Below are 14,040 nucleotides of genomic sequence, written 5' to 3' on the forward strand. Positions count from 1 at the left end.
CTTTTTCTGTTTCTATTCACTGGTTTCATCACCTATGTAGCTTCTTTCCCAACACAGCTGTGAGGACACACACAGGTGTGCCAGGACACACTACATGGTACGCTGCCAAACAGCAGCTCTGAGAGTGCAGCCCCCAGCATGAGGCAGCCTCTGTCCGTAGAACTGTATGGGTACCCGTTTTCCCTCTCTGGTCCCATATGCTAAATCCAGCAGTGCACACATTCCAGTTCACATCAGCCAGGTATAACAGGGTCAGAAAAGGGTAGAGTGAGAGAGAGGTCTAGTTTTTTGCAAGAATTAGGTGGGAAGCAGCTGTGTGTCTTACACAGTAGCCAAAAGCTGATCAACCTGATAATAGATTCAGGCCCAGACACACTTGTGCTCAAGCCTTTTAGGTCTAGGAAGAGCATAGTCCATGGGCTTTTGACCATCTTTTGACTTCCACAAGCCTTGGACCAGACCAGATCTTCTTGCTGTATACTGAGGTCTAAGTATAAAGAATTCTCTGGGACAAAGGGAGCTCCACTTGCCCATTAGGGCTCCAGGTTTTGTCACCTGATGTCCTTTCAGTAAAAGTGGCATATGTGGGAGGGTTGCTTCAGGTACAAACAACTCAGTCCTCTGTCTCCTTCTGTCTCAGAATTTCTACAACCAGGTCTCCACCCCACTTTTGAAGAAGATTCAGTTCAACTACCCCCAGGAGTCAGTGTCAGACGTCACCCAGAGCAGCTTCCACAACTACTTTGGTGGCTCAGAGATAGTAGTGGCTGGGAAGGTCGACACAGATAACCTGCAACACTTGGAAAGCATCGTCACAGCAACAGCAGTGAGTGAAGCTGTCCCTGGGATACCTGTTCCTGGGGTTTGGTCTGGTTCACCCACTCATGTGTACAGTCTCCTTGCTTGAGGTTACTGCCAGCAGTGTTTTGTCTGCTTGCGTTCCACATGGAAGTGTGGGGTAACTCATGGAGGGGGTTGTACAACAATGTTCCACAATATCTTCAAGTACAGCCATGAGTAGTCACTACCTGCATCCTGCCAGAGGACCTTCCTTCTAATAAGGTACCATACAAAATTCAGTTGCAAACCAGACTAAGACTATGGAGTCCTCCTTCAGGCTTTGTGAAGATGCAGGGGGAGATCTCCTAAGGTAGCTCCTTTCATGGCTGAACTTCCCACTCTTGGGGGCATTCAAGCTGGTGGATCTACACTAGCACTGTCCATTTATGCCCTGTCTTGCGGCATGTGTGAGGAGACTTTCCCACGTTTTCAGGGATGCTCTTCTAGATAGAGTGGGATAGGGTGGGAATACTACCTCCAGATCCTTCTTTCTGAGGAGGAACCATAATATCTGCACTCTTACAGGGCTTAGGAGCTGCCATTTGTCAGTTGCTGGAAAAAATCAAGCATGTTCAATACTCTTCCCTACCAAAACACAGTGCAGCTCAAGGGTCTGGGTGAGAAAGTAGAATTTGGTTCCTGTTGCTCAGTAGGAATTGGATGTGAAAAAGCCTGAAGGGAGGATAGCAGAGCTCTGTTAACCTCCTCCTGTTTTGGCACATTGTAGCACTCTCTTTGGCTAGTGCTGACAGCTCCTTTACCTATTTTAATCCACTGTTACAAAAGTGTCTGTAGAAGAAGATTCTCTTGTTACAGCTCCCACACCCATGGCAGTCAGGCCAATGGTGCTGGGACTTTTTGATCTAGAAGTGACCATGGGCAGAGCCAGAGTGGGTTCTTAATGCCAGCCATGCTAAGAGGGGAACTCAAAGCCACTCCATTCTCCTGGCTCACCCTTTGCTATCTTTCTCTCTCATTGATTGCATAGGCAAATGCGGAGCTCGTAATGGAAACCCTGCGAGATGTTGAAGAACTAGATGGTTTCATGAAGAAAGACAAGTATGCAGATCCCGAATTCACTAGGAAGCTGTGGGCCTATCTGACTGTCAACCAGATGCTGGCAGAGAGGTGAGGAGAAATGTGGTCTGTGATGAGAGGGAAGAGAATCTTGAGGGCAATCTGCTTCTCTATGAGACCACAGCCATGAGGCAGCCCTCAGGGTTCTGAATGGCTAGGTGATAGCTTCTGAAAGGTAGGTGATCTCTTCAGCCACATTCCTCCTACTTTTAGCATTCACAGATACCAGGGGATAGAGTTTGGGAGCAGTTAATTAGAGGGATAAGAGTCAAACAGACCTGGCTGTGAGGCTGAGCGGATGAAATGAATGGGAGATTTGCCTTTCAGAGCCTGAGTAAAAGATATGGAGTAGTTCAGGGTGAATCCCCTCTGAAGCAGAAAGGTCTCCTCCTGAGACTGGAAAATGGACTGAGCTTCTTTGAGTCCAGGCCAAAGCCCATAGAAGCCAAAAATATTCTTCTTATGGAGTATGCATTCACACAGGCCTTCAGACTTTCCTTCTTGCAACACCTGCCAGCTTGGCTCTATGACCACCCTGTGGACCAATTGTCATGGCAGCTGCCCTGTAGAGCTGCTAACCATGACACTTGTTTCATTTTCCACCCAGAAACACAGCCCCCACTGCTGCTTTGAAGAGGAACATCACCAAATCCATCCTACAGATGTCTCTTGACCATCATATTGTTACCCCCTTCACAGCCATGCTGATAGAGAATGCCGAAAAAGATGAGATAATGCTAGCAGACCAGCCCAAAGACCCCAGAAGGGGCTGCTGCCCAGGTCAGTGTCTCAGTCTGTCTGTTACTCTACCTCTCGTTTCGGCTTTGTTCTTCTTGTACTTGAAGAACAACTGTGTTCATTGTTCACTCCAGACGTTTGTGTTTATAGGATAGCTTGTATTTTCAGCAAAAGCTGACCAAATCTTCAGCCAGTTCGAGAGCATCCTGTTACAACAAATGCTCTTTGGAGCCGTTGGCTTCAGTGGGGACTGAATGTGCTAACATTGCAATGACAAGGTTTCCAGTAAGCCTACAATGTCACAGATTGAACATCATCTTACTGGGACAGATATGTCTAGTTCCCTGACTTGAAGCTGTAGAATTGACTATACTGTATTTTATTACCACTTTTAAGCCTTGGAAGCTTCCTGAGATTGTTATCAGTTAGCCTTGAGCCCACACGGAATTGGAATTACTGTAACAACAGTCCTTCATTAATTAAACTTCCACATTTAAATCCATTACTTCAATATGCGTTCCAAGGTCCCTGTTACAGCAACCTTATGTCCAACCAAATGAGGTGAGGTTGGCTTGTTCTGGCATTGTTTGGTAGAGTCAGTCTCAAAGCAATAGCTGTTCACATCTGTGGGTGTCTAGCATATCCAAAGTCATCCCTGCTCAGCCATGTGCTTCGAATGAAACTTGACAGCAGCTATTTTGTGCCCTTACCGGTCAGTGATTTGAAAAAGCACAACTGTTGCTGTCAGGAAAACACTGCCAGTGCAATGCAATGGAAGCACTGAAAGTAAAAGATCAACTCCTTGAACAACTGAGTCTGGTGATTTAAAACCTATTAATAAAAGTGAGAGTTTACTGTTGGTTGTGAAGGAAAAAAAGCAGACTACATTACACCAACAGACAACATCATCTATCTGGCATTTCACACTGGAAGTGACTGTGACTTTGCTGAAACTCCAAGCACATGTCCTGCATGCTCAGTTCTCATGCTCCTGGATAACTCTAAAAATGTCCTGATGCTGGCTCAATGAAAAGGGTCCTTATGTCTGCCAGTTGTTAATTTTAGGTTAATTTATTCTTCTTCTCATTTTTAAAGTCTGCAGCTGCAACCCAAAGAGAAATTAAATAGCTGTTATTTATACCGCATACTACAACTCATAACTGCCAAACAGTTCAGTGCAGAAATAGCATATATTGCATTCATGTGTAATGAATTCTTTATACATGGCACCAGCTGGCTAATTCAGACCATAATTATCTTGATTTAGATGATGTAGAGGATTTAAATTATTTTAATATAGGTTCTCGTGACTTTGTGTTTGATGGCATAGCCAAAACTTAACAGCACTGAATTTGGGGTCAAGGCACCTATGGATTTCAGGGACAGTGGGACATGACTCTTGAACCTTAGCAGAGGACAGAGTTTGTAAAAATAATATCAAAGTAAATCTCTGCTTAGGATTGCGCAACATGTGGGCTGTACCAAAACGTTTGTATATACAAGGTTTGGAGTGGGTAACCTGAAACAGGTTTTTCTTATACTGCTCCCATCAGAGCTGCACCGTCTGTCTTCCTAGACAGAGATCGTCACTTCCACTGGAATCACTTTTCAAAGGATTGATTAATCGCTTTTTTATCATTACAAACTTACTGCAAAACTGAACTGAGCATGGGAGAGATTCTTCACGCATAATGGTCTGAGAAATTAATATGACCTGGAAACTCAGAAGTCTCTGTCCAGTTTTTAAGTTCCTGTGTTATCTGCACCAACTTCACACATAACTGAGCTAATAGTAATAACACTGCCTGAGTAAAAACAGCCTGTGGTTTCAATTAGGGGTTCAAGAAAGAAGATGCTGACAGAGATTTAGAAGATCTAGCTGTGCAATCTTCTGTCCTACTGTTCTCCCCCAGCTCCTTTTTCCCCTTACTCCTCTTCAGAGCAGGGCCAGCAGATGTGAATGTGTCCTGCTTCAGCTCTTGTAATTTTCAGCCCAACATATTAAAACAAACCAAATTTCATGGGTCATATAAGATCATATTGCTTTATGAACTAAGTGGGAGAGAGAGAACCCATGTTACTTTCTGCTACTCTATCATGGCAAAGGCAGAGAGACCTCTAGCAGAAGGAGACATGTTAAGGGATGTTGTATTAAATGCTTGCACTTATTTGCAACCTTTATTCATGTGGGTCATCCTAGGCCATGCAGGAAGAGTCCTACCTTTTCTCAGGCACTCCAAACTCAGGACCCAAGTCAGCAAGGCTTTTGCCACATGTTAAATTTTTAAAATTCAGCTCTTTATTTGACAAAACACTTAAGCCCTTGCATTGGGGGCTTTGCTAAAATAGGGCCCGTTCACATAAATAGGAGTTTAAAAGTCAGGCTCCATTTTATGGTTACTTCACCTGTCATATTCCTCTCCATATTCCATACTCCATATGGAGTAAATACATCCTAACTTCATTATAAAAATCTGTCTGTTACAAACAGTGTTGCATCTGCTTTACATTGATATAGCAAAATCAGGTTCTGATCTACTGCATTACTTGAAAAATTGCACCATTAAATATGTCAGCACTAACAAAAAAACAATTATGACTGTCATTTAACAGGTACTCTAGGATTAACTCCAAATGCACCTAATAATAATAAAGGCATCCCAGCCTGGGCCAATGTCACAGCTGTACCAGTCAGCTTCATGCCGGAGCAAAGGAGTCCTCCTGTGTCCTCTCTGAGCGTAAACAGAGGTAAAAGCTGCAGTATTTCTCTGCAAAGAAACACCAGACAGCAACACTCCTCACTTAATAAACAAAGGTGACTCAAGCCAAGTTATTGGGCACATTGGCATTTTCAGCTTCTGTGACAAGATGCTAATGGTGGTGGTCTTTCAGTTGTCCTTATTTTTCTTGTTGAGTTTTCTGAATTGTTGTAAAAGATGCATCTTCATTTAGGGGCTAATCCACAAGAGAATAAATCAATTGCTGTGACTAGCTGATGAAGCTACTTCACTGCTGTTGCAGAGAACACCAGTGTGAAAGGTCCTCAGCACAGCCTCTGTCAAAGGTCTGAGCAGGACACAATCACGTACATCTCAAATCACAGACACCTTGGTTCAGTTTTTGCAAATCCATCTAGCACCCAAACGTCAAGCTTTCCTTCATAAAATACTGCATTGTTTTGACTTTGAATGGATGAATGTGTAAAAATATCCTCTACCTTACAAGCATGAGACTAGTTTAGATCCTAATAGGATCCCAGTGACCCCACCTTCTGCTGCACGCTTCCCTGAGGCTGTTCGCTAAGCTTGCATTCAGCTTCTCCGCAGTAGCAAAGCTAATGTCAGGTTACTGCCGTTATAAATGACAGATTAATGTCCTGTGGTAGATAAAAAACTCTGAATGCGCTAATGACTGATGGATCCTCTTAATTCTTGGGCCTTTGCCAGAGTTCAGTGCCTACTTAAACAAACCAGCTGTGAGAACCATTGCCTATAAAAGCAGTATAGCTACAGTAACTCCGGGGGTGTGCCTGTGTGCAGATGAGTGTATTTACACAGCTTTCAAACAAAGAGCTACCCTACTGCTTCTCAGCATAGCTCAAGGGTTAACCTAAGACTTTGGATAGTCAAGAAATTGCTTGGGAAAGAAGGTGAGCAAGGCAAAGTTACCTGTCCAACTTATACATTTATTTTACACAGAAAATTCTTTTTCTTCCTGGAAATGTTGATCAGAACAGGCTTTGTCATCAAGTCGGGGAAGATCAAGCAGTTGGTGAGAATAAGGAAAAATGATTGAGGGCTATATGCAAGAGACCCAATGTATTCAAAAGATTCAAAACATTCAAAAGCACCTTCACCCCTTGGAGGGTACCTACCTACCCCACCGTTTCCTGTGAAGACATTCCTGGTCAGGGTCTAGGATTTGCCTAGCACACAGGAAGAGCTAAATACTTCCAGAAGATGAGGAACACCGGTGAATGAATGGAAGCTGGCCTGGCTATCCCCATAGGCAACACTAAGTACAAGTATGACTCTGCATGTTGACAGGGAGACGCCAACCACCACCAAACCAGCAAGAGCTGGGCAGTGCTTTGCACTTCAAGACAAGACTGGAGGCAGCTGCCTTCAGTGATAGCTGCAGGTGTTTGTCTCACTGGAGGCAAATTTTAAAGAACAGATGACTTTCGGGGGGGGGTGGGGTGGGGGTGGCGGGGGAGAGTCCCACCAGGGTGTTAAACACACTGTGAGAACAAGTCCTGGATTGTATTCCTCAGGGGAGGTGGTAGGCAAGATGCATCTTTAGCCAACATCAGTATGGTGGATGGAGTTGAAACATGTCTGAGATCTTCTTAGTTTGAGAGAATGATGTTCTAGGAGTGTGTCACTTCTAGAAATAGACAACAGCTGGGCATGAGGGGGATTGGATATTAGTTTTGAACAGTTGTCACCCAAATCCTGCTTTCCGTGCCTTAGATCCTTTCCAGGATCTAGGCCTCAAAGGTGTGTCCCTATCTGTCTGGTGTCCACATGGGTCCTTGGTCTCACCTGGAGGCTGACTTCCATCATGAAGAAATAAAGCTCATCTCTTAGAACTTCAGGTTGAGCCTATGGCACCCTAGTGTGCAGCTGACCAGTTAAACCAGTAGTTCACTGCACTTGATGCTGTCCTCAATCCAATAATGTCATGTCCATTCCTTAAACAGGGGAAATATATGAGGAGAAAGTGTCTGAGGGGCTTTTGCGAGGAGCATCTAAGAACTTCCTTGGCTACTGCAAGGGTGGAAAGGACTCTTGTCCTACTCTGAGAAGTCCCAAAAAGTCCTTCAAAATCCTCTGAGGAAGGTGTTTCAGGTTTTGTGTCCCTTACCTCCTGGGGAAGAACTGGCCTGCTTCTCACACTTGTTGCTTTTCTGTGTTTCAGTTGACAATGATCCACATTTCATCATACACCTGCCCAAGAGCCAAAGGAACATCTGTTTCAATATCAACTCAGAGCCTGGGAAGATCCTAAGCTTGGTTTCCGATCCTGGTACTGGTAAGGGAATAAAACTTGGTTTATTTTACAGTACTTTTCTTCTCTCTGGTCTGAAAGGTGTTCAGAGGGAGCAGGGGCAATGTCTACAGGGAGGACTGTGTGCTAACATGACTGTGGCCAGCAGTTTGAGTTATTGAGCAGTTATTCCCTTCCAGATCTGAGTATTGTCTCCAGTTTGAGGCTTGCCAGTACAAGAAAGATGTTGACAAACTGGATCAAACTCAGTGGTGGCCACCAAGATGACTATGGGGCTGAGCACAGGACATAGAGGAAGAGGCTGAGACAGCTGGGTTTGGTCAATCTTAAGAAAAAAAGACCCATGGTTAATCCTGTTGCTGCTACAACCACCTAATCATAGAATCACAGAATCATTTAGGTCAGAAAAGACCTTTAAGGTCATTGAGTCAAACCATTAACCTGGCATTGCCGAGTCCACTGCTAAACCATGTCCCTAAGCACCACATCTACACATCCTGTAAACACCTCTAGGCATGGTGACTCCACCACCTCCCTGGGCAGCCTGTTCCAATGCTTGACCACCCTTTCCGTGAAGAAAGTTTTCCTCATAGCCACACTAAACCTCCCCTGGAGCAACTTGAGGCTGTTTCCTCTTGTCCTGTCCTTTGTTACTTGGGAGAAGAGACCGACCCCCACCTCACTACAACCTCCTTTCAGGCAGTTGTAGGAAGCAATAATTGGAAGGTAAAGATGGAGCCTGACACATCTCCAAGATGCGTAGCTAAAGGACAAGAGGCAACAGAAATAAGTTACAACAGGTGAAATTCAGAGCAGGAGTGAGCTATTAGGAAAACCTTTTTCACTGTTGTCGTGGTTTACCCCTGGCCGGCAACCAAGCACCACCCAGCCGCTTGCTCACTCCCCCTCACCCAGAGGGATGGGGAGGACGATTGGAAAGAAATGTAAAACTCAAGGGTTGAAATAAAAACAATGCAATAGGTAAAGCAAAAGCCACACACACAAGCAAAGCAAAGCAAGGAATTCATTCACCACCTCCCATGGGCAGGCAGGTGTTCAGCCAAACCCAGGACAGCCGGGCTGCAGCACATGTAAGGGTTACTCGGGAAGACAAACGCCATAATGCCAGATGTCCCCACCTTCCTTGTTCTTCCCCCAGTTTATAGACTCAGTATGGTGTCATATGGTATGGAATGCCTCTTTGGCTAGCTTGGGTCACCTGTCCTGGCTGTGTCCCTTCCCATTTTCTGTGCCCCTCCAGCCCTCTGGCTGGCAGGGCCCAAGGAACTGAAAAGTCCTTGATTTAGTATAAACATCACCCAGCAACAATTAACATCAGTGTGCTGTCAGCATTGTCCTCACATGAGAGCCAAAACACAGCACTGTACTAGCTGCTAAGAAGAAAATTAACTCTATCCCAGCTGAAACCAGGACAACTGTGAGGATGGGCCAGCACTGGGAAAGGAGCCAAGATAGGTGAGGAAATTTCCATGATAGGTTTTGAACTTTTAAAAAAGAAAGTGGAAGATAGATACAAAGAGAAACACAATTGGAGGCACACCTGGTGGCGGGCTGTGTGTAACTGTAGTCCCAAAGGCATCAAAAGGGATCAGCCTGTTCTTCTCAGAGGGCTTTACCTATCAGCATTTCTTATCTTCTGGAATATATGTGATAAGCGATGGGCATTTGGAGGCAGGTTAATCTGGGCTGGAAATGTGGTACCATTCTGCCACTGCCCATTTGCCCCATGCTTTTCACAGGCAGCAAGGGACTGAATGGCTTCTGAATCACCTCATACTATCAGCAAGACCTAACATCAGTTCCCACCAGATTAATATGCTAAGAGGCAAACAGCAACATCAGGAGGTGATTTAATAAATTATTTTCTTCTCTTGGTTGGCAAGATGAGGAAAACAAGGGGGAGCAGAGGGGTTCCTGTTTGTGCTGATCCCATTGTGCTCCCTGCTGAGAACAGAACTCCAAGTCTCTAGGTGGTGATCCATTCAGGCAACATGTGCTTCTCTGCTCTTCACAGGAGTTGTGGTCAATGGCCAGCTCATTGGGGCCAAGAAAACAGAGAATAAGAAACTCAACACATACTTTGGCAAAATTGGTTTTTATTTCAAAGCCAAAGGTCTGAAAGTGGAGATCACCACAGAAACAATAACACTGAAAGATGGATCTTACGGCATCACGCTGACCTGGTCTGACACAGGGCACATCATCCGGAAACAGTAAGTTGCTGAGCGTTTGTTGTTTGCCCTATGGAAATGGTTTGCAACACAGCACAGGACTGACCCAGCTATGGGTGGGATCCAGGTCATGGGGTGCCTGCATACAGGCACCTTATCTCAATGTCTGAGCTCTCGTTATAGTTAATGAAATGAGGCAGCAGGGCCAACAGAGCGATTCAGCTGACCAGACACAAGTTGAAAGAGCTGAATTGCTCTCCCTACTGATGACTGCATTAGCTAAGACCAGGATTCAGTTGCCTAAACACAAGCACCTAACATTGTTTGAGATGCCTTCAGGGTTTCTGAACATGATGGGAAACATAACTCCTAACATCCAGGAGACCTTCACCTGCGGATTAACAGCTAGCAGCCACGTTGGGCACCCCACAGCACTAGACACCTGTTTAGGCAATGGTGTCACTTCCAAAATCTCCATTCATTTTAGCAAGAGCTGAAATGTGTAGGGCAAGATTTGGCTGCCTGAACACGGGTGTGAAATGTCTGTCTGATTTGGCACTGTCCTGCCAGACTCCGGGTACCACTCCCAAGGCTGTGGGTTTCTGGTGGATCCCCTGTCATATCTGCCAGCCCTGTGCAGGTGTTCTGGATGCAGGGAGCATCTCAAGAGGCCTGAGAGCTTATGTGTGGGTGGTGAAACTGAGCCCTTCCTTTGGTTCATCTCTGCTAGGCTTCTCATATCCATGAAGAAAGAAAACAACGTTACTATCACTGTGGGCAAGGAGATGTCCTTCATGGTTTTACTGCACCGTGTGTGGAAGAACCATCCAGTAAATGTTGACTTCCTGGGAATCTACATTCCCCCTGAAAACCAGTTCTCTCCTGCAGCCCATGGGCTGATAGGTAAGGGCTGCGGGCCAGGCAGTGGGGATGGCATGGCCCTGGGAAGGGGTTTTGCTAGATCTTTGAGTGAATTGGTTGGTATTTGTGTCCTGATGGGGAAGGTGTGAAAATTAATCAGGAAATGGGGGAAGATTCCTGTAATGGCCTGGAAGCTCCGAGGACATTGTACAACATCCAATTATTCCTCCTCCCAGCTGGGGAGGGTGTTTTCAAAACAGGCCTGCCTAGACTTGGTGACGCTGTGACAGGGCTTTGCCGGCCTGGCTCATCTGCTGCGGGATGAAAACAAAAATACTGAAACCCCTCAAACCTTCTTTCTGTGAAGGTATCTGTGCTAACATTTGTAATTCAGCTCTCCCCTGAATGGCAGCCCTTTTCTGGCAATGGTATAAAACAAAAGCAAGGGCTCAGTTCACAGGGAAAAACAGCCCTCCGAGCCCTGGACCCACCCAAGGTTCCTTTTAAGATGTGGGAATCTTGAGCAACAGAGGTTGTTTTCCCAAATATGCCTCACAACTCCAGGCTGCTTTTTTAGCACCAGTTTGCTGGCTCAAAAGCAGAGCTTTTTACTTCCCAGTGTGAGTGATCTGATAGCACTGGAGACACAGTGCCCTGTGGTCCACGCAGGAGTGGTTTGCCTGCTGCAGCTAGTTTGATTTTCCAAGAGTGCCCGGCAGCAGCTTACATGAGCGCCTCAAAGGTTAGGATGCTTTAAACCTCCTCTTTGATCAGGTCAGTTTACGTCTGAACCAGAAGTGTATATCCACCACCAAAGACCTGGGCAAGCTCCAGAGAAACCACAAGCCACCATGGAAGTCAAAGGCAACAAGCTCACTGTTACCAGGTAGGAATAATGTGCTTTATCGCTCTCTTTTTCTAACTCTGACTTCTTTTTAACGACATCAATGATTGCAGGCTTATCTTGGGGGGAAAAAAATCCTTCTGTTTTCCCTCTGCTAATAATCTGGTTTTAGCAGTTGGCAAAACACAGGGGACAAGTTGAGCTCTTTCGTATTTGTGCACCAGCTGCTCTGCCCTTATAGCTGCCCAGCATCTGACCTTAGACAGGCCACGAAAAAGTGCCTGGGACCCCCACAAAAGGGGCCACGAGGTCATAGGATGGCAAAATTCATTGCATTTTGTCGTTGCTTCCACATCTCACCACTACGGCAAAAACCGGTGCCATGAGTGAGGATTATCGATGTCTTCTTGCGTACTTGTCATGTGACTTTCATTTTGGGTGGCCACTTCCTCCCAGGGGACTGCAGAAGGACTACAGGACGGACCGCGTGCTCGGGACTGACGTGCAGTGCTGGTTTGTGCACAACAGCGGGAAAGGTTTCATAGACGGCCACTACAAAGATTACCTCGTCCCCCACCTATACAGTTTTATGAAGAAACCCTGAATGCTCTGGCACGAAACCAGTTCATTATGGAAAATTCTTACCTGTCCTTCATGCCCAAACAACTCTTCCGAACAGTAGCTGCCAGCCTTTCAAGACAGATCAACCAAAGGTGACTTCACCACCATTTGCTTTATAAATGATCAGCGTTTCAAAGCAACGTAACTCCTTTTTCTGTTAAAAATAAAATCTGTAATAAAGGGACATGCTGGGCTGTAGTAGGTATCTTGCTGTGTCTGACTTAATGGATAGTAAACTCCCTTAATAATTTACTTTTGTAGTATACATTTCATAGTAGACCTGGAAGAGCAGCGCGGCTCCTGCAGTGTGGGCAGCACACACGACCAGGATCAATACTTACACCTTTGCTTTTTCAGACTGTCGGGAAAATAAGTTCATACACTGCTGGTCTGGGGCAAAAGGAGGATGTGCATTAGATGTAAAGGAAATTTAACAGAAAAGGAACACGTGCTCTGCAATGGGTATCATGAGGAGACTCCAGTCTTTTAAGGATGGGTTAACCACTGGTGAGGAATGTCCTCAAGGTAACTGATAGTGCAGGAAAATTAGTTCCAGGAGTCTGAGACAACCTCCAGTCTATTTTTTGTGAAAATATCAACATCACATTAGAGTTCACACACAGATACAAATCTGGGAAAACACAAAACATTCAGACTATACAGACATTGCCATCAATACCCAAAGCTTCCCTTCCAGTGGGATTAGCTTCCAAAAGCTGCCTTACTCTTCAGGAGTATTCACCAAAGAACCAGACCGGCAGTGAAACAAATATGCACGTGTGTGTACCTAGAACCAGAATCAAAACCCTGCTTTCTGGCGACCTTAGGAAAAAAAATGTTGGCCAGATTCTTCTCAGCAGCCCTGATCAAGGGAGGGCACCCAAGTAATCTACTTGCCATTCTGAACTTCAGTTTCCCTCACATACAAACTAAAGGCTGGTACCTGATCTTTCTTGCAGCCACGGTGTCAGGAGTGAGATGATCAGTATGTTTTAAGTGTCTCTTCAGAGTAACTCTTGGAAGTGTAAGCAGCTTCCCCACAAACCATTCCTTGCTTCTTCAAACTCATTTATTAGCTTTGGCCTCCACAACACCCTGCAGCAGTGAGTTCCCCAGTTTAACCAGGCTCTGTCAGGGGAGGAAAAACCCATTGAGCGTGTTTTTAAATCCCCAAATCAGTAATTCCATGGTGTTTCCTAGCTTGTATGTGAATACAAGCAGAGAATAATCATTCTCTGGTCTTTTCCACACAATTTATAACTCCACGTCTATTACATTCACTTTAATTTTTCAGGCTTCCGGATGTTGTCTAATTATTTTAAGTAATACAGATGTCCTTTCACTTACCCCCATGACTCTCCCACATGCCTCTTCTCACCCAATACCTTCCCTTTAAGAAAGAGCATAACTGTTTACATAACCCAGGCCGTGCAAAGAGCCTGAATTTGCAGACAAGTGTCTTCTGCCTCCAGTTCCCTTCCTCGTAATTCTCCATTCTTTAGATACTGCATTACTGCTTTGACTCTGCCTTGCATTTACGTCTGGGATCCCTGGAAAACCATTTGATGTCCCGTGTGAGGTTCTTCCGGGCTGCTCCAGGCAGCGGCCGTTTCACTAAACCTCTGCAGTCTTCCAGTTCTCCTGCAGGGGTCCCCTGGAAACCACAAACCAACACGGCGGTGACCCTCTGAGGCACGGAAAGGGACGAGGAACAGCGACTTTTGCCCTCTAGCGACCCTGAACTCTGAAACTGCAGCAAAGCCGATGTGCACAGCACGACGGCACCCTGCCTCCCTCCAGCCTCACTTCAGCCCGCAGCTGAGATCTCTGCTGAGGGGTATGAGGGCTGTTGGTCTC

At 45.6% G+C, this 14,040-nt stretch overlaps 1 protein-coding gene across 2 annotated transcripts in view; it reads left to right on the top strand.

Annotated features, from left to right (window-relative positions):
- The window catches only part of ITIH2 (inter-alpha-trypsin inhibitor heavy chain 2), a 31,164-nt gene extending 18,783 nt beyond the window's left edge, over positions 1 to 12,381 (top strand). For both annotated transcript variants that reach the window (XM_040594901.1, XM_040594902.1), the window contains 9 exons: positions 641 to 826; positions 1,829 to 1,968; positions 2,525 to 2,697; positions 5,269 to 5,403; positions 7,576 to 7,689; positions 9,701 to 9,899; positions 10,588 to 10,760; positions 11,493 to 11,604; positions 12,019 to 12,381. In XM_040594901.1, coding sequence (XP_040450835.1) covers positions 641 to 826; positions 1,829 to 1,968; positions 2,525 to 2,697; positions 5,269 to 5,403; positions 7,576 to 7,689; positions 9,701 to 9,899; positions 10,588 to 10,760; positions 11,493 to 11,604; positions 12,019 to 12,166 — 1,380 coding nt within the window. In that variant the 3' untranslated portion in view covers positions 12,167 to 12,381. The remainder of the gene's footprint in view (positions 1 to 640; positions 827 to 1,828; positions 1,969 to 2,524; positions 2,698 to 5,268; positions 5,404 to 7,575; positions 7,690 to 9,700; positions 9,900 to 10,587; positions 10,761 to 11,492; positions 11,605 to 12,018) is intronic.
- Positions 12,382 to 14,040: the final 1,659 nt, after the last annotated feature.

The sequence above is a fragment of the Falco naumanni genome, chromosome 5 (genome assembly GCF_017639655.2).
Source record: "Falco naumanni isolate bFalNau1 chromosome 5, bFalNau1.pat, whole genome shotgun sequence".
Classification (NCBI taxonomy): Eukaryota; Metazoa; Chordata; class Aves; order Falconiformes; family Falconidae; genus Falco; species Falco naumanni.